Here is an 11,172-nt window from a genome sequence, read left to right on the forward strand (position 1 = left end):
CCTTTTTTTCCTTCCTTTTTTTCCTTCCTTCCTTTTTTTCCTTTCCATGTTATCCCTGTATTGTTTCCCCAGAACCTTTTTTTCCTGATTTTTTTTGCTGACTTTTCTATCTGCATCTCCTTTGGTCACCCTAAACCATTTATTTAGCTTTCACTCTATCAGCCTGCTAGTCAGATGTTTTAGACGTCTGTTTTTCCCCTGTCTCGTGATTGATGGTCATTTAGTTGGTTAAATACTTCCTTCCCTTAATTTGCCTCCTTATATTATTCTATTTATCTCTTTATATTTCAGATTTTCTTCCGTGAACTGTTTGTCACTGCTTTTGTGAAGTATATACATGTATATACTTAGAATTTTATTTATATCCAGTATATTTTAAAACTCAGTGATGGAATTTCCTGGGAAAATGTTTAAGTGTCAGGAGGAAATAAAAATCTAGCAAGAGGAATTTAATATCTGTATATTTTCAAAAACAATAGGAATAAGACACAGTGTAGCTTGCAGTCTGTTTTTATTTTTTCTTTTTTTAGTTCTTTTGCAACACTGTTTCCTGTCTTTTCTAAGAGATGCAAATTTCTCCTCTGAACATTCACAGCCTGGTGCAGAACAGCTGTTCCTTAGGAAAGTTATTTTCTGTAACTGGGGTTTCTTTTTTTCCAAAATTTAACTTGTTGAACTCTGCTTTTATTTCCATGATGGACTTTCCCTTGGTCTCAGGGAGATACATGTAGACGAAAACTGTGGATAAAGCAAGGATTCCCAAAAAGATAAGAAAGCAGAAGGGTCCAAGGTTATCCTGCAGGCAGAAATGAGAGATACCGTGAGGAAAAGAAGAATCTCATTTTGTTTTCCTGCCTTTAGGTGCAAGTCTGTATCTTAATAATTAAAATTCAGAGATGTGCTCATGAAACTGGTCAGAAAAGGTACCCAAACAGTAGTTTCCACTGACTATGTATAGTGTAGCCTGACTCTGCTCATGGCAGAGAGCTGGGGTCCAGGGCAGGGCTGGGGAACACGGCCCTGCACTTCACATGGCATCGCTCTTGTCTTGTTCCCTGTCCCCTTGTTCCGTTCCGTCAGCAACGGAGGAGCCTGCAGGGAGGGATGTGGTTGGAGGCACTTACAACAATCACTGGAAAAATCATCCCAAGTACAAACAGCCCCATCCAGTTGATGCAGCCAACGATCAGAAAGGCAGATGGTCTGAACGACTGGCTGAAGATTTCAACCATGATGGATATGGTGGCTCCAGCTGAAAAAGCAGAACATAGGAACAATGCACTTGTTTCCTTGGTTCCTCAGTGTTCCTTGCTCCTGCCAAAGATCCTCAAAATGGCAAAGGTGGAATGGATGGCCTGCTGGCAGGTGGTCTTTGCCATGAGATGAAGAGACCGTAATTCCTACAGCTGCTAATTCAGGACTTCAGGTTTCAGATGCACATATTGGAGTCCTCTTACTAGTGTCAGTGTGTCTGTGAACTTCCCTATTGCACTGGGATCTACTACTGATGCAGTAATTCATAAAACCAGCTGCTCCTCTGGCACTGTAGTCCGTTCCACCTGGAGCTTGTTGCTAGGTGTGAACTTTTATTCACTAAAGTAATGAAGGATGGGATTAATATGATATACTTAACAATGCCTGAAATCCAATAATCCACTTTTTTTTTTTTTTTTTTTTTTTTTTTTAAGATGAGTATTTTAGAAATTCTTCTGAAATTTTTCTTTCAAACCCTCTGGAGAAGATGATACTTCATATGGAATTATTTAGGTCTGAAAAATTGCAGGTGTCTCTATCCTTTTTCTTTTCCTCACTTCTACATGTCTGCTGATGTTATTGAGTTCACAGGACTGAGACTTCTTTCTCCTCACTTCCTAGAACCTATTTACCACGGGACTAGCCCATTCTTCTTCTGCTGGTCCTGTAACCAACTAATATGATATAAAACTTCCTCCCAACATGACCACTGATGTACTCACATGGTCCAATTCCATAGAAGATAACGAAGAGGAAGATCAAGATAACACTGAAGTAGTGCATCCAAAAGAACTGGTGCTAATGTGATAAAACAAAGTAATATAAAATAGTTAGATACATAACAGGGTAGCAGTGCTGGGAATTTTGGACTGAAGTTTCATGCCTATCCTGAAGGAAAAGACTAGGAGGGCCGGCTGATGTGGGGTGTGTAGCCAGCGGGTTGCTCTCTCTACCTGCAGCGAGAGGGTCATGGTCAGGAGCGCGAGTACGAAGCCCATGAGCGTATATCCTCCCAGAAGCAGCGCCTTCCTCCCAAAGCGCTCTATAAGGGTGCTCTGAAAAGCAGAAAATACCGAGGTTTCACATGTCATAAATCCCAATTCTTGTAAACAACAAATCCTTCCCTCTGTGCTCTTATCAGAAGATTTATCTGAATAATACAGCCAAAAATCAATGCCATTTGAGTGCCTCTAAACTGCTGATGGATTTCATTAGTTTTTCCAAGGCTGTATTTACTAATCATTCCTTTTCTGTTCTTAGACAGTTCCCTTTCTTGCATGCATATCTACATTGAATTGCAAACACACACATCCACACTCACACATCTACCCAGGAGCATCAGCTTTTGCACCTAACCAAGACTCATATCCCTTTGGTGCTACACCAACGATTTCTTGGTCACCTCATGCCTTCTCACAGAGCAGTTGCTCTAGGAGTTGTTGGTAACAGAGTGAGAAAACAACTCCGTGGAATAAAAAAGAGTCTAAAATGTCCATATATATAATAACTTGAGAAAACAGTTGCCTTTCATCCTGCATATGATTTGCAGAAGCAAGAAGAGATGTCTTTGGTTATGCAAAAAAATCCATTTTCTTTGACCACAGTTATAAAAAAACAAAAGTACAGTGGATAACTACATTATTTCTTTCCTCCAAACTTTAGTCAGAAGAGACTTACGCATAGGATAGAAGATAGGCATTCACACAAGCCGATTCCTAGGGACACGTACGGGATAAGATATTCTTCAAACTTGGCTGTGTGGAATACTTCAAATGAATAGAAATATATCTGGAAAACGCAGAAAGAAAATGCACCTGTGAAAAAAACCCACGTGGCAGTCCTGATGCATGTCCCTGTCCGTCCCTCTTGGTGAAGCTGACATTAACACAAAAGTGCAGTGTGCCCTTGCAGCGGTGAAGGGTAATCGTGTACTGGGCTATGTCAGCACGAGCACAGCCAAGAGCTTGAGGGAAACAGTTATTCTGCTCTGTGTGACATTTGTGAAATCCCAATCAGGAGTCTGGGTCTGTTTTGGGCCCCCAGTACAGGAATGACACTGGAAAACTGGAGTGATTTAGAAAACCGTCAAGATAAGGGGTGGTTCCCCCTGCTGGGGACATTGGAGGAGATGCTGAATATGCTGGATTTGTTTGTCCTGGTGGCTCCCGTTTGCAAAGGCTCCCGTTTGCAAAGGCTCCCGTTTGCAAAGGTGGGCTCCCGTTGCAGGTAATTAAAGAGAAGATAGAGCTAGATTCCTCTACGAGGTGCACAGTGAAAGCATGAGACAAGTGGACACAAGTTGCAGCAAAGGAGATTCTGACTGTGTAGAAGGAGACAAATTCTTCACAGTCAGAATAGCAAAGCACTGGAGGAGAGGCTGGGAGAGGTTGTAGAATCTCCATACCTAGAGATAGTCAAACCTCAACTAGACAAAATCCTGAGCAACTTGATCACATTTTTAAGGGGGCACTGCTTTGAGCAGCGCAGATCAACCAGATGGCCAAAAGCCCCTCCCAATGTAAACCTCTAAGTCCCATTCTGAGTGGTGCAACAAGCAGTAACTTAGGCTTTTGTGATGCTGTTTCAAGTCTCTTGTTGTGGATATAAAGGGCACTCAACTGCATTGATTCCACAGAGCTGCAAGGTGGTTATGACAGTCATCAAAATGTAAAGCTGCCAGCGCAGAGATCGTTCTTTAATTATTTCGAGGACCCGAAGGCTCTTGGTGCTGGCCATCGTAGCCTTCTCCTTCATCATGTCATCGATTTCTGCCTGGTGGTCTCCTTCCCCCCAGAGCTTCCTAATGGCTGTTCAGGAGAAAGAGGGTGGTAGATTATTCCAGCAGTGTAGCTCCTTCCCGAGCGGTTAAATTAAATCCTTTAGTCTGCATCTGCATTGGCAGAACTGAGTGTTGCTTGCTCCTTTCCTAGGTTGGACCTTGGTTTAATGGGTAATTGGAAGAGCTTTTCTCTGCCGCTGTCACTACAGCATGTTTTTCCAATGATGATTTGAATACACAGAAGAAACATGCAACTGCATTTTATTTAATAATAGATGAATTGTCTAACCCACTTATTTTAACAAAATAAAGTTGTGGGAAATATTAGCCATGCTGATATACATCTTTCTCTTCTTAACTGATGAAATTAGCCTGAGTGAAGTCCCAGCTTAGTACAGCTACATGGCTCTGGGTGCCTCGGGTGTTTTATTTAGAACTACCTCTGCTATTACTACATGGCACTCTATGTGCTGTACCCATCTGCCCTATTTTCTTGTCTGCTACAGAGGCTTCCACTGTAACTTATCAAGTGAAGTGAAATGGCTGAGGCAAGTGGGCACTGTACCTTTCCTGAAGGCTTCCTCGTTGCTTTTCTGTATCAGGAGGTAGGATGGAGAATCAGGGAAAAATGGGAGAACAACCAGTTGAACCAAAGCAGAAAGCCCACTGGATGCTAAGAGCCACGGCCACAAAGCTTCGCTTCCTAAAATCTCCCTGTAAAGCACAGGCAAAACAAGATTATGCTAAAATAATGGAAAGAATGTTCAAAAGAAATTAGGACTGCTGAGGATTTGCTCAGTTCTACTCTTGGGTGCTGTGGGGCAAAAGCCTGAATTGGTTATTTGGTAAATTTTACAAATTTGGCTGTTTTTATTGGTGATGGGTTTTATGAAATTCTTTGGTATCTTGAAAAACTTTCTAATGATCATTAGGCTCCGTAATAAAATTTAGAGAACTGACGAGAGAAATTTGACTGCTGTAGTAAATTTCTAGGGAAAAAAGGTAAGTCCCGTAGCAGAAAGTGTGTGGGGAAAAGAGTGAAATCCACTTGAATGAGTGAGCATGAATGAATGAGCAATTCATTTTTCTTTCTACTATATTTAAAACCATTTTTCCCCTCAAATATGATCAATGTTTTTCTTCTGACATAAGCTAATGCCTATTTTGGGAAGACGAAAGGATTTCTTACTGATTTGGTGACTGAGTAGATTTGTAAAAAGATATTTGCGACTTTGTAGTATAAGTTGTTAGAGAGATTGCAGAATTTACCGTAGTCCAATAACCTGTCCTGTGAGTTTTCCTAGTGTCAGAAAAACAGCAACTGTGGAGTTGGTAAAGCCACGCAATTTCTTGGGTGAAATCTCCCCTACATACTGAGGATGTATATTGAGAGCAAACCCTTGAACAGAGAAGAAGATAAATGACTGTTAGACTTAACTTTCTCACTCCATGCTCTCTTAACACTGTTTGCATTCACTCTGCCTGGTATTTGCAACAGGGATAGTGTCTTCCGTGTTTCTTAGGTGTTTAAGACACTCACTGGGTGCTGTCGGGGTCATTCTTCAAGGGTGATGATGAGGGCAGGGATGAAGCCGGGCAGCGCGGCTGCGGGCGAGTGCCTACCTGAACCCATGCCGTAGAGGAAGCGCCCCGCCAGAATCAACTCGAAGGATCTGGCAGTTTTACTGAGGGCCATGAGAAGTGCAGCTACCAGCATGATCACGTTGGTGCACATTTGGCACTTCTTTCTGCAAAAACATGGGAGAAATCACTGTGAAATGAGAATATCTTGTACCCCCTTGATGCATCTTGCTGCAGCAGGAAGCAGGTACAGCCATTTGCACTGTGCTGTGCAGTGGCTGGAAGAGTTTTGGCTTTGGATAGTCAAAGTAGTTCTTTAAAATTTCAGGATTTTACTGGTTGGAATTCCTTAATGTGCCTTAGTTTAGAACGTAAACCTTTGAAACACTTTATCCAGATTTCTACACAGTCCAAGCGGGGAAAGGGATCGCTGGCCACGATCGCTGGCCAAAATACTTAAATGGCTGCAACTGCTCATAAAATGTGAGGCTGCTCCCCAGGAACAATGTACTCCATGACTCCCATTGCAGAACGGCTCAGGGTAGTGGCACTGTTGCCAAATGGATGCAGTCAGAGGCGTTGGGAGATGACAAAAAGCGTTTTCCACAGGCAGGTTTCAAAAGGCCTCTATGTGAGTTGTGGGCTGATTGTGTTCGTGACCCTGATGTCTCATGTTCATATCATTCACATCTTTCACACCTAGTTGTTTCGCCCTGATGCTTGAGTCCTGATGCTCTTGCACGTGGTAAGAACTCCCAGAGATCCTCTATTTGGAACTCAGTGACTTAGCAACAATGTCATCCTGTGTTAAATAACTCACAGGAGAAAATCACAGGAACAGGAGAAGCTGTTTCCGGTCAGTCTCAGGAGACCCTCCGAGTGTGGGATGAGGCAGTGTCCCACAAGAAACTTCTTGGGGGCACTTACCTGAGAGGAAAGAACAGGCAGGCTAAGATGTTTGTTGAGACCCATATGGGGGCCCCTGGATCAGTGGGTGGTGGAGCAGATCTTTAAGTGGGTCACACCAAGCAGATCTGTTTGCCAATTTCTCTGCAAATGAAATTAGTGGTGTTACACACAAGGCACCGAGAAAGACCAGACTGATGGGGAATCCTTTCTCCGTCCACAGGGAAAGAAAGTTTGGGACTGACGTTCAGTAAAACAGGTGGCCAAGAACAGATGTCTCTTTGAGAATTTGGTTTTTCCAGTTTGTGTCTTTATAGGTAAATAATTTTGTCTATTCAGTTCACATTTTTATTAGATTAGGTAGGAATATTTAAGGTTGTCACCTTAGAAAGAGGGCATGTGGGTGGAAAACTGGCTCTTTTATTGACCCTTTAGGAACTCTTATACACGTTCTGTTCCCAATGGTTAGTGGAACTGCGTACACGTTACAACGCAAGACACACGGCTCCTTCATGGGGGGTTGTAGAGCTTGGAAGATCTTTATGAGAGTCATGTGAGATCCTGAACAGAATGAGAGAGAGTTACACAGCCCTGGTACTCCCAGAGGCACAGATCCAATGTTGGTGATTCAACCTTATCAGAAATACAGTTCACTAGAGGAGGGCTCAGATGAACAAGATGCAAAACTACTTGCAATTTGAAAGAAGTGGGTGCAATGGCAAACAAAACCAGCTTAGTCTTTGATCAGAATGTTTCAAACAAGAAGAAAAGGTTTATCCATTCACCTGGCTATTTCCTTGTTCTTTTTGTTCTCTCATCATAGAGTCAGAGAATCCTTAAGGTTGGAAGAGACCTTTAGAGATCATCTAGTCCAACCCCCCTGTACATGCAGGGTCACCTAGAGCACGTGGCACAGGATGGCATCCAAGAGGGTTATTGAGTTCTTGATTATTGAGTTATTACTCTGCTTATTGAGTTGTTACCAGGAGCACTTACTTTCTGTATTTGGTAGTCAGGTAGCCACAGCAGAGGCTGCCCAGGAATCCTCCTATCCCATAGACAGACACAATGAGGGACCAGAGCAGCATGACGGTCTCGGGAGGGAGAGGAGAGCCCTTTCGCTCTATCCACGTCTCATTAATAAACTTCCTAATGTGCTGAAAAATAAAATGAAAGTTGACTGGATAATGGTATCAGCTTCCTTCGTGGTGTTTGATTATTGTAATTCAGTTCTCACCTCTGATTCTAACATCAGGCTTCCCTTGGTCAAACAGCCTAGCTGAGATCACATTGAAAAGTCACCAAATTTGTGTCAGTAAATTTTGAAGACAGAAGGTGTGGTTTTAGGATCTTTTTGGAAGTTTTATCTGCTGCCATTCAAGAATTGCAAGAAAGCTTGGATCACACATTAGCAGAATGCCTATTCCTTCATAATTTAATAAGAATGAACAAAAAAGAACACTGAGAATGGAGAAGTAAGATAACATCCAATTCAGGAAGTGTTTAGAGAGAGACTTCATCTCTCAGAATGGGCTCTAACAATGTGAAGAATCTTTTCTTTGTATCTGGGAGATAGTGTTGATAGTGATCAGCACTGTGATCGCTGATTTTGATATCTGTGGCCATGTTTTGCCTGTAATAAACCAGAAATCAGACCCTCTGAATCTTACGATTGTTATTGAATCATGTTATCTTAATGAAAATACATTTACACTTTGGGATAATTTTCTTCTAGCTATGATCCATGTTAAGGATTTGAATTTTCAATTTTCCATGAGTATGAGAGTGAGAATCTCTGTAACTGAAACTGAAACTTCAGTAAAATGAAAAGTTTTCAGAAGAGGCTGTTTTAGGCAAAAGACCACATATGGTTCTTATATCAAGTACAGAATACCTGTATGACACGATGTAGACATACAGTCCTAGCTTGTTTTGGAAGCTGGACTCTGTATAACTTTCTAAAGGTGGCCAGGAGATAGGGGATTTTTAAGTTGAATTAAGGAGCAGACTCCCAGGTCTTATTTTCCATGTTTTTACAGTCTCTTGTTTTTCAGATGAGAGAAAGTGCTCTATGCATTTGATGTAGTGCTGCGTGGAGGCAGAGAAATTTCCTCTCACTAAGTGTGAGGTGGATCTTTAACTCAGACTCTCCGTTCTGCATTTTCAACACCAGGGAGACAGCAGAAGGATGCTACTTACCACAGAAGGATAGTTGATCACAGAAATATGGAATCCATATGGGAAACTACCACCAATTCCCAGCACTAAGATCATTTGAAATAGTCCTCGGAACTGAATCTGCAAAGAGCAGACACAACGACCCATCAGCTTCTCATAAATCTGCATTCACACAGGGCTGGGAGTCTTTTTAGCTACGCTTGCTCTTCCCGTCTGGAAATCTGCTTTGTTCACTTGAATTCCTCTTGGATGTAAACGTTTTCCCCAAAGCCCTCTGACCTGCTGCCAAGATGCAATCGTTGGCCCCAGAGCCATAGCAAGACTAACTGCTAATATAAGAATGATGGTTTACCACTTTGCTTAAAATTAGGAGAACAAGATTAACAAAATGTTCCTGATAGTGCAGCTCTCCCGACGTGTCTGCGGGATCTGACAGGTCGGCTGGATAAGCCGGGATGGAGAAGAGGGCAGCAGCTTTCTTATCTGCAGCCTACAGAAATGTGCCTGCATCGGACTACACTGTTATGCCCCAAAAGCCATGCATTAACAACCAGCATCTTTTTCTTGTACTCTCTGCTCTGTTTTCTGCCTGTGTCCTGTGACTTCCAGAAAGTAATATTCTGCGATGTAATAAAGAAAGGATAACAATTTGGAGTATCCCCTGTAACTGAATTCATACAAAGTTTTTGCTGAGTTTGGTTTGTGGTTTCACTTCTCCTTGCTCAATATTTTATTTTTTCTCCTTATAAAAGCAGATGCTGGCATATTGGAGGGCTTGGCATCTTCCAGGCGATCTGCCTAAAATTGCCTTGGCCAAGGGCTAGGGACAGAGATGGGCTACCTGCTTGATTCATGAAATAATTGTATCTGTAAATAAGAACTACCTATCACACCTTTCGGAGGTATGTGATACCACCAGCCATCTGTTCCTCTTCCAGGTGCCTGCAAGGCTGTCTGAATCATCCTGAAACAGCCTAGACTTTCCAGCCAGCGTGTTACAGAGCAGGACAGTGACAGTGACTGCACAGAAGACGCTGCTCCGCAGCTCCTCTGTGTCACATATGAACTGCAGCAGCTCACAGCTCCCTGGGGGCTTTTTGAGCTCAGTGCCCGGCTGCAGAGGAGCTGGTGGAAAGTGCAGTGAGACAGGAACATTATAGTCGAAGGACAAATAGTGCTGGACTGGGAGGTACTTAGAAGAGCTCCCCCCTTTTGCTTTTTTTCTGCTGCTTTGGCTCATCTGTCAAGGACTTGTTAGTGAATTAGCTCACAGCTGGATTTTCCAAGTTACCCGAGACAAGAAGCTACTGGATCTTAAGACTCGGCATTCTCTTAAAAATCCTGTCTGAAATGCAGGGCATTTGCAAATTGGCAAAAGCATTGAAACACAAATTAATAACTCACCTGGTCAGCCGTTCTTGTTTCTGCAATAAACTCACAAGTCCACAAATTTCAAAATCAGCAGATTAACAAAGGAAAGTTAATTAGCTTCTTGCTGGCAGTTGAGAAATGGAGGGACAAATACATATCACTTCTTCACTGTTTAAGATTATGAAAACTCTTAATGGATGCTCTTACCCGTATTTGGGTGAAATAAGGAGGCTTATTTTGTATAAAGTTTGTGATATATATTTCTTAGCCTTTTGCAGTATAGGTAATCTATTCATTACTTTGGAAACAATCATAGAAAGTAATCAGAGTGCCTACCAATTGGTAGTATTTTAATATCTTATTGCAGAACAGAAGAGGATGACAACTTTGTCCATAGGGGAACTGTGAAGACTTCAGTTAGTTTTTGTTTCTTGCGTTGCGCTGAAAGGACTTTCCTTGGACCCAGGCCCCGTTGATCCTGGTGACGTTTTAATGCAGAAGAGAAACCCTTCTCTGTCCCAGAATAGCCTACAATCTCTAAGGAATCTGGCTCTTCTTTGTTATTATGCTAGCTTGGTCTTCTATAAGCTAAGGCCACAAGAAAAAGTGACCAGATACTCACCAGGTCAGAGAAGAAGGTTGCCATCTCCTATGAAAGAGTTGGTTCCTGTCGCTCACTGGCTAGTCCCTGCCAAAGGAATCAAGTGCTCACGTTATGCAATAGCAGTGTCAGTGAGCTAGTCCCATGTTACTCAGGTTAAATTTTACTTCAAAGGTTTTTGAGTTAATTACACCTATTTCAGCTGTTGTACAAAGTTTAGAATTGTTGGATTAAATATTTCAACCAACAGTTCTGTGTGGCCCAAGTAAACAAGGTGGTCTCCTTTGGGGAGGAACTTTGTCAGCTCAGTCTTGTGCTAAGGGGCTAGGGACCTGAGATAGCAATTTTGGACAGGATTCCAGTAACCCTAGCTTGTTTTAACTTGAGCTGAGAGATGGAGAGGCAGTGTTATCTGGTGGGAATCTTAGATGGGTTTGGACAGTGAACTGTAGCACTTTGACATACAATGAGAAAGAGTTGCTGTCTTTTCATGGGATGGCAA

General features: G+C 42.3%; 1 protein-coding gene across 1 annotated transcript; it reads right to left on the reverse strand.

Annotated features, from left to right (window-relative positions):
- Positions 1-589: 589 nt before the first annotated feature.
- On the reverse strand, positions 590-10,715 carry LOC112945928 (solute carrier family 2, facilitated glucose transporter member 11-like). The gene is made up of 12 exons (XM_026037667.1): positions 10,692-10,715; positions 8,720-8,818; positions 7,517-7,677; positions 5,657-5,781; positions 5,303-5,432; positions 4,599-4,747; positions 3,874-4,061; positions 2,932-3,042; positions 2,208-2,309; positions 1,977-2,052; positions 1,125-1,252; positions 590-796 (listed from the first exon to the last, which is right to left on the reverse strand). Exons 1-12 carry the CDS (start codon positions 10,713-10,715, stop codon positions 590-592), a joined length of 1,500 nt encoding a protein of 499 aa, XP_025893452.1.
- Positions 10,716-11,172: the final 457 nt, after the last annotated feature.

The sequence above is a fragment of the Nothoprocta perdicaria genome, unplaced genomic scaffold (assembly GCF_003342845.1).
Source record: "Nothoprocta perdicaria isolate Ctin4 unplaced genomic scaffold, notPer1 scaffold_2, whole genome shotgun sequence".
Classification (NCBI taxonomy): domain Eukaryota; kingdom Metazoa; phylum Chordata; class Aves; order Tinamiformes; family Tinamidae; genus Nothoprocta; species Nothoprocta perdicaria.

What these genes read in the sequence shown, in the direction of transcription:
- LOC112945928 (XM_026037667.1), bottom strand. Translation starts at nt 10,715, where the DNA reads ATGGCAACCTTCTTCTCTGACCTG. An exon ending in CTGACTACCAAATACAGAAA is followed by an intron (nt 5,782 to 7,516) that starts GTAAGTGCTCCT and finishes ATGTTTTTGCAG; the next exon opens with AAAGAAGTGCCAAATGTGCA. An exon ending in TGATTTTTCCAGTGATTGTT is followed by an intron (nt 797 to 1,124) that starts GTAAGTGCCTCC and finishes TTCTGCCTGCAG; the next exon opens with GATAACCTTGGACCCTTCTG.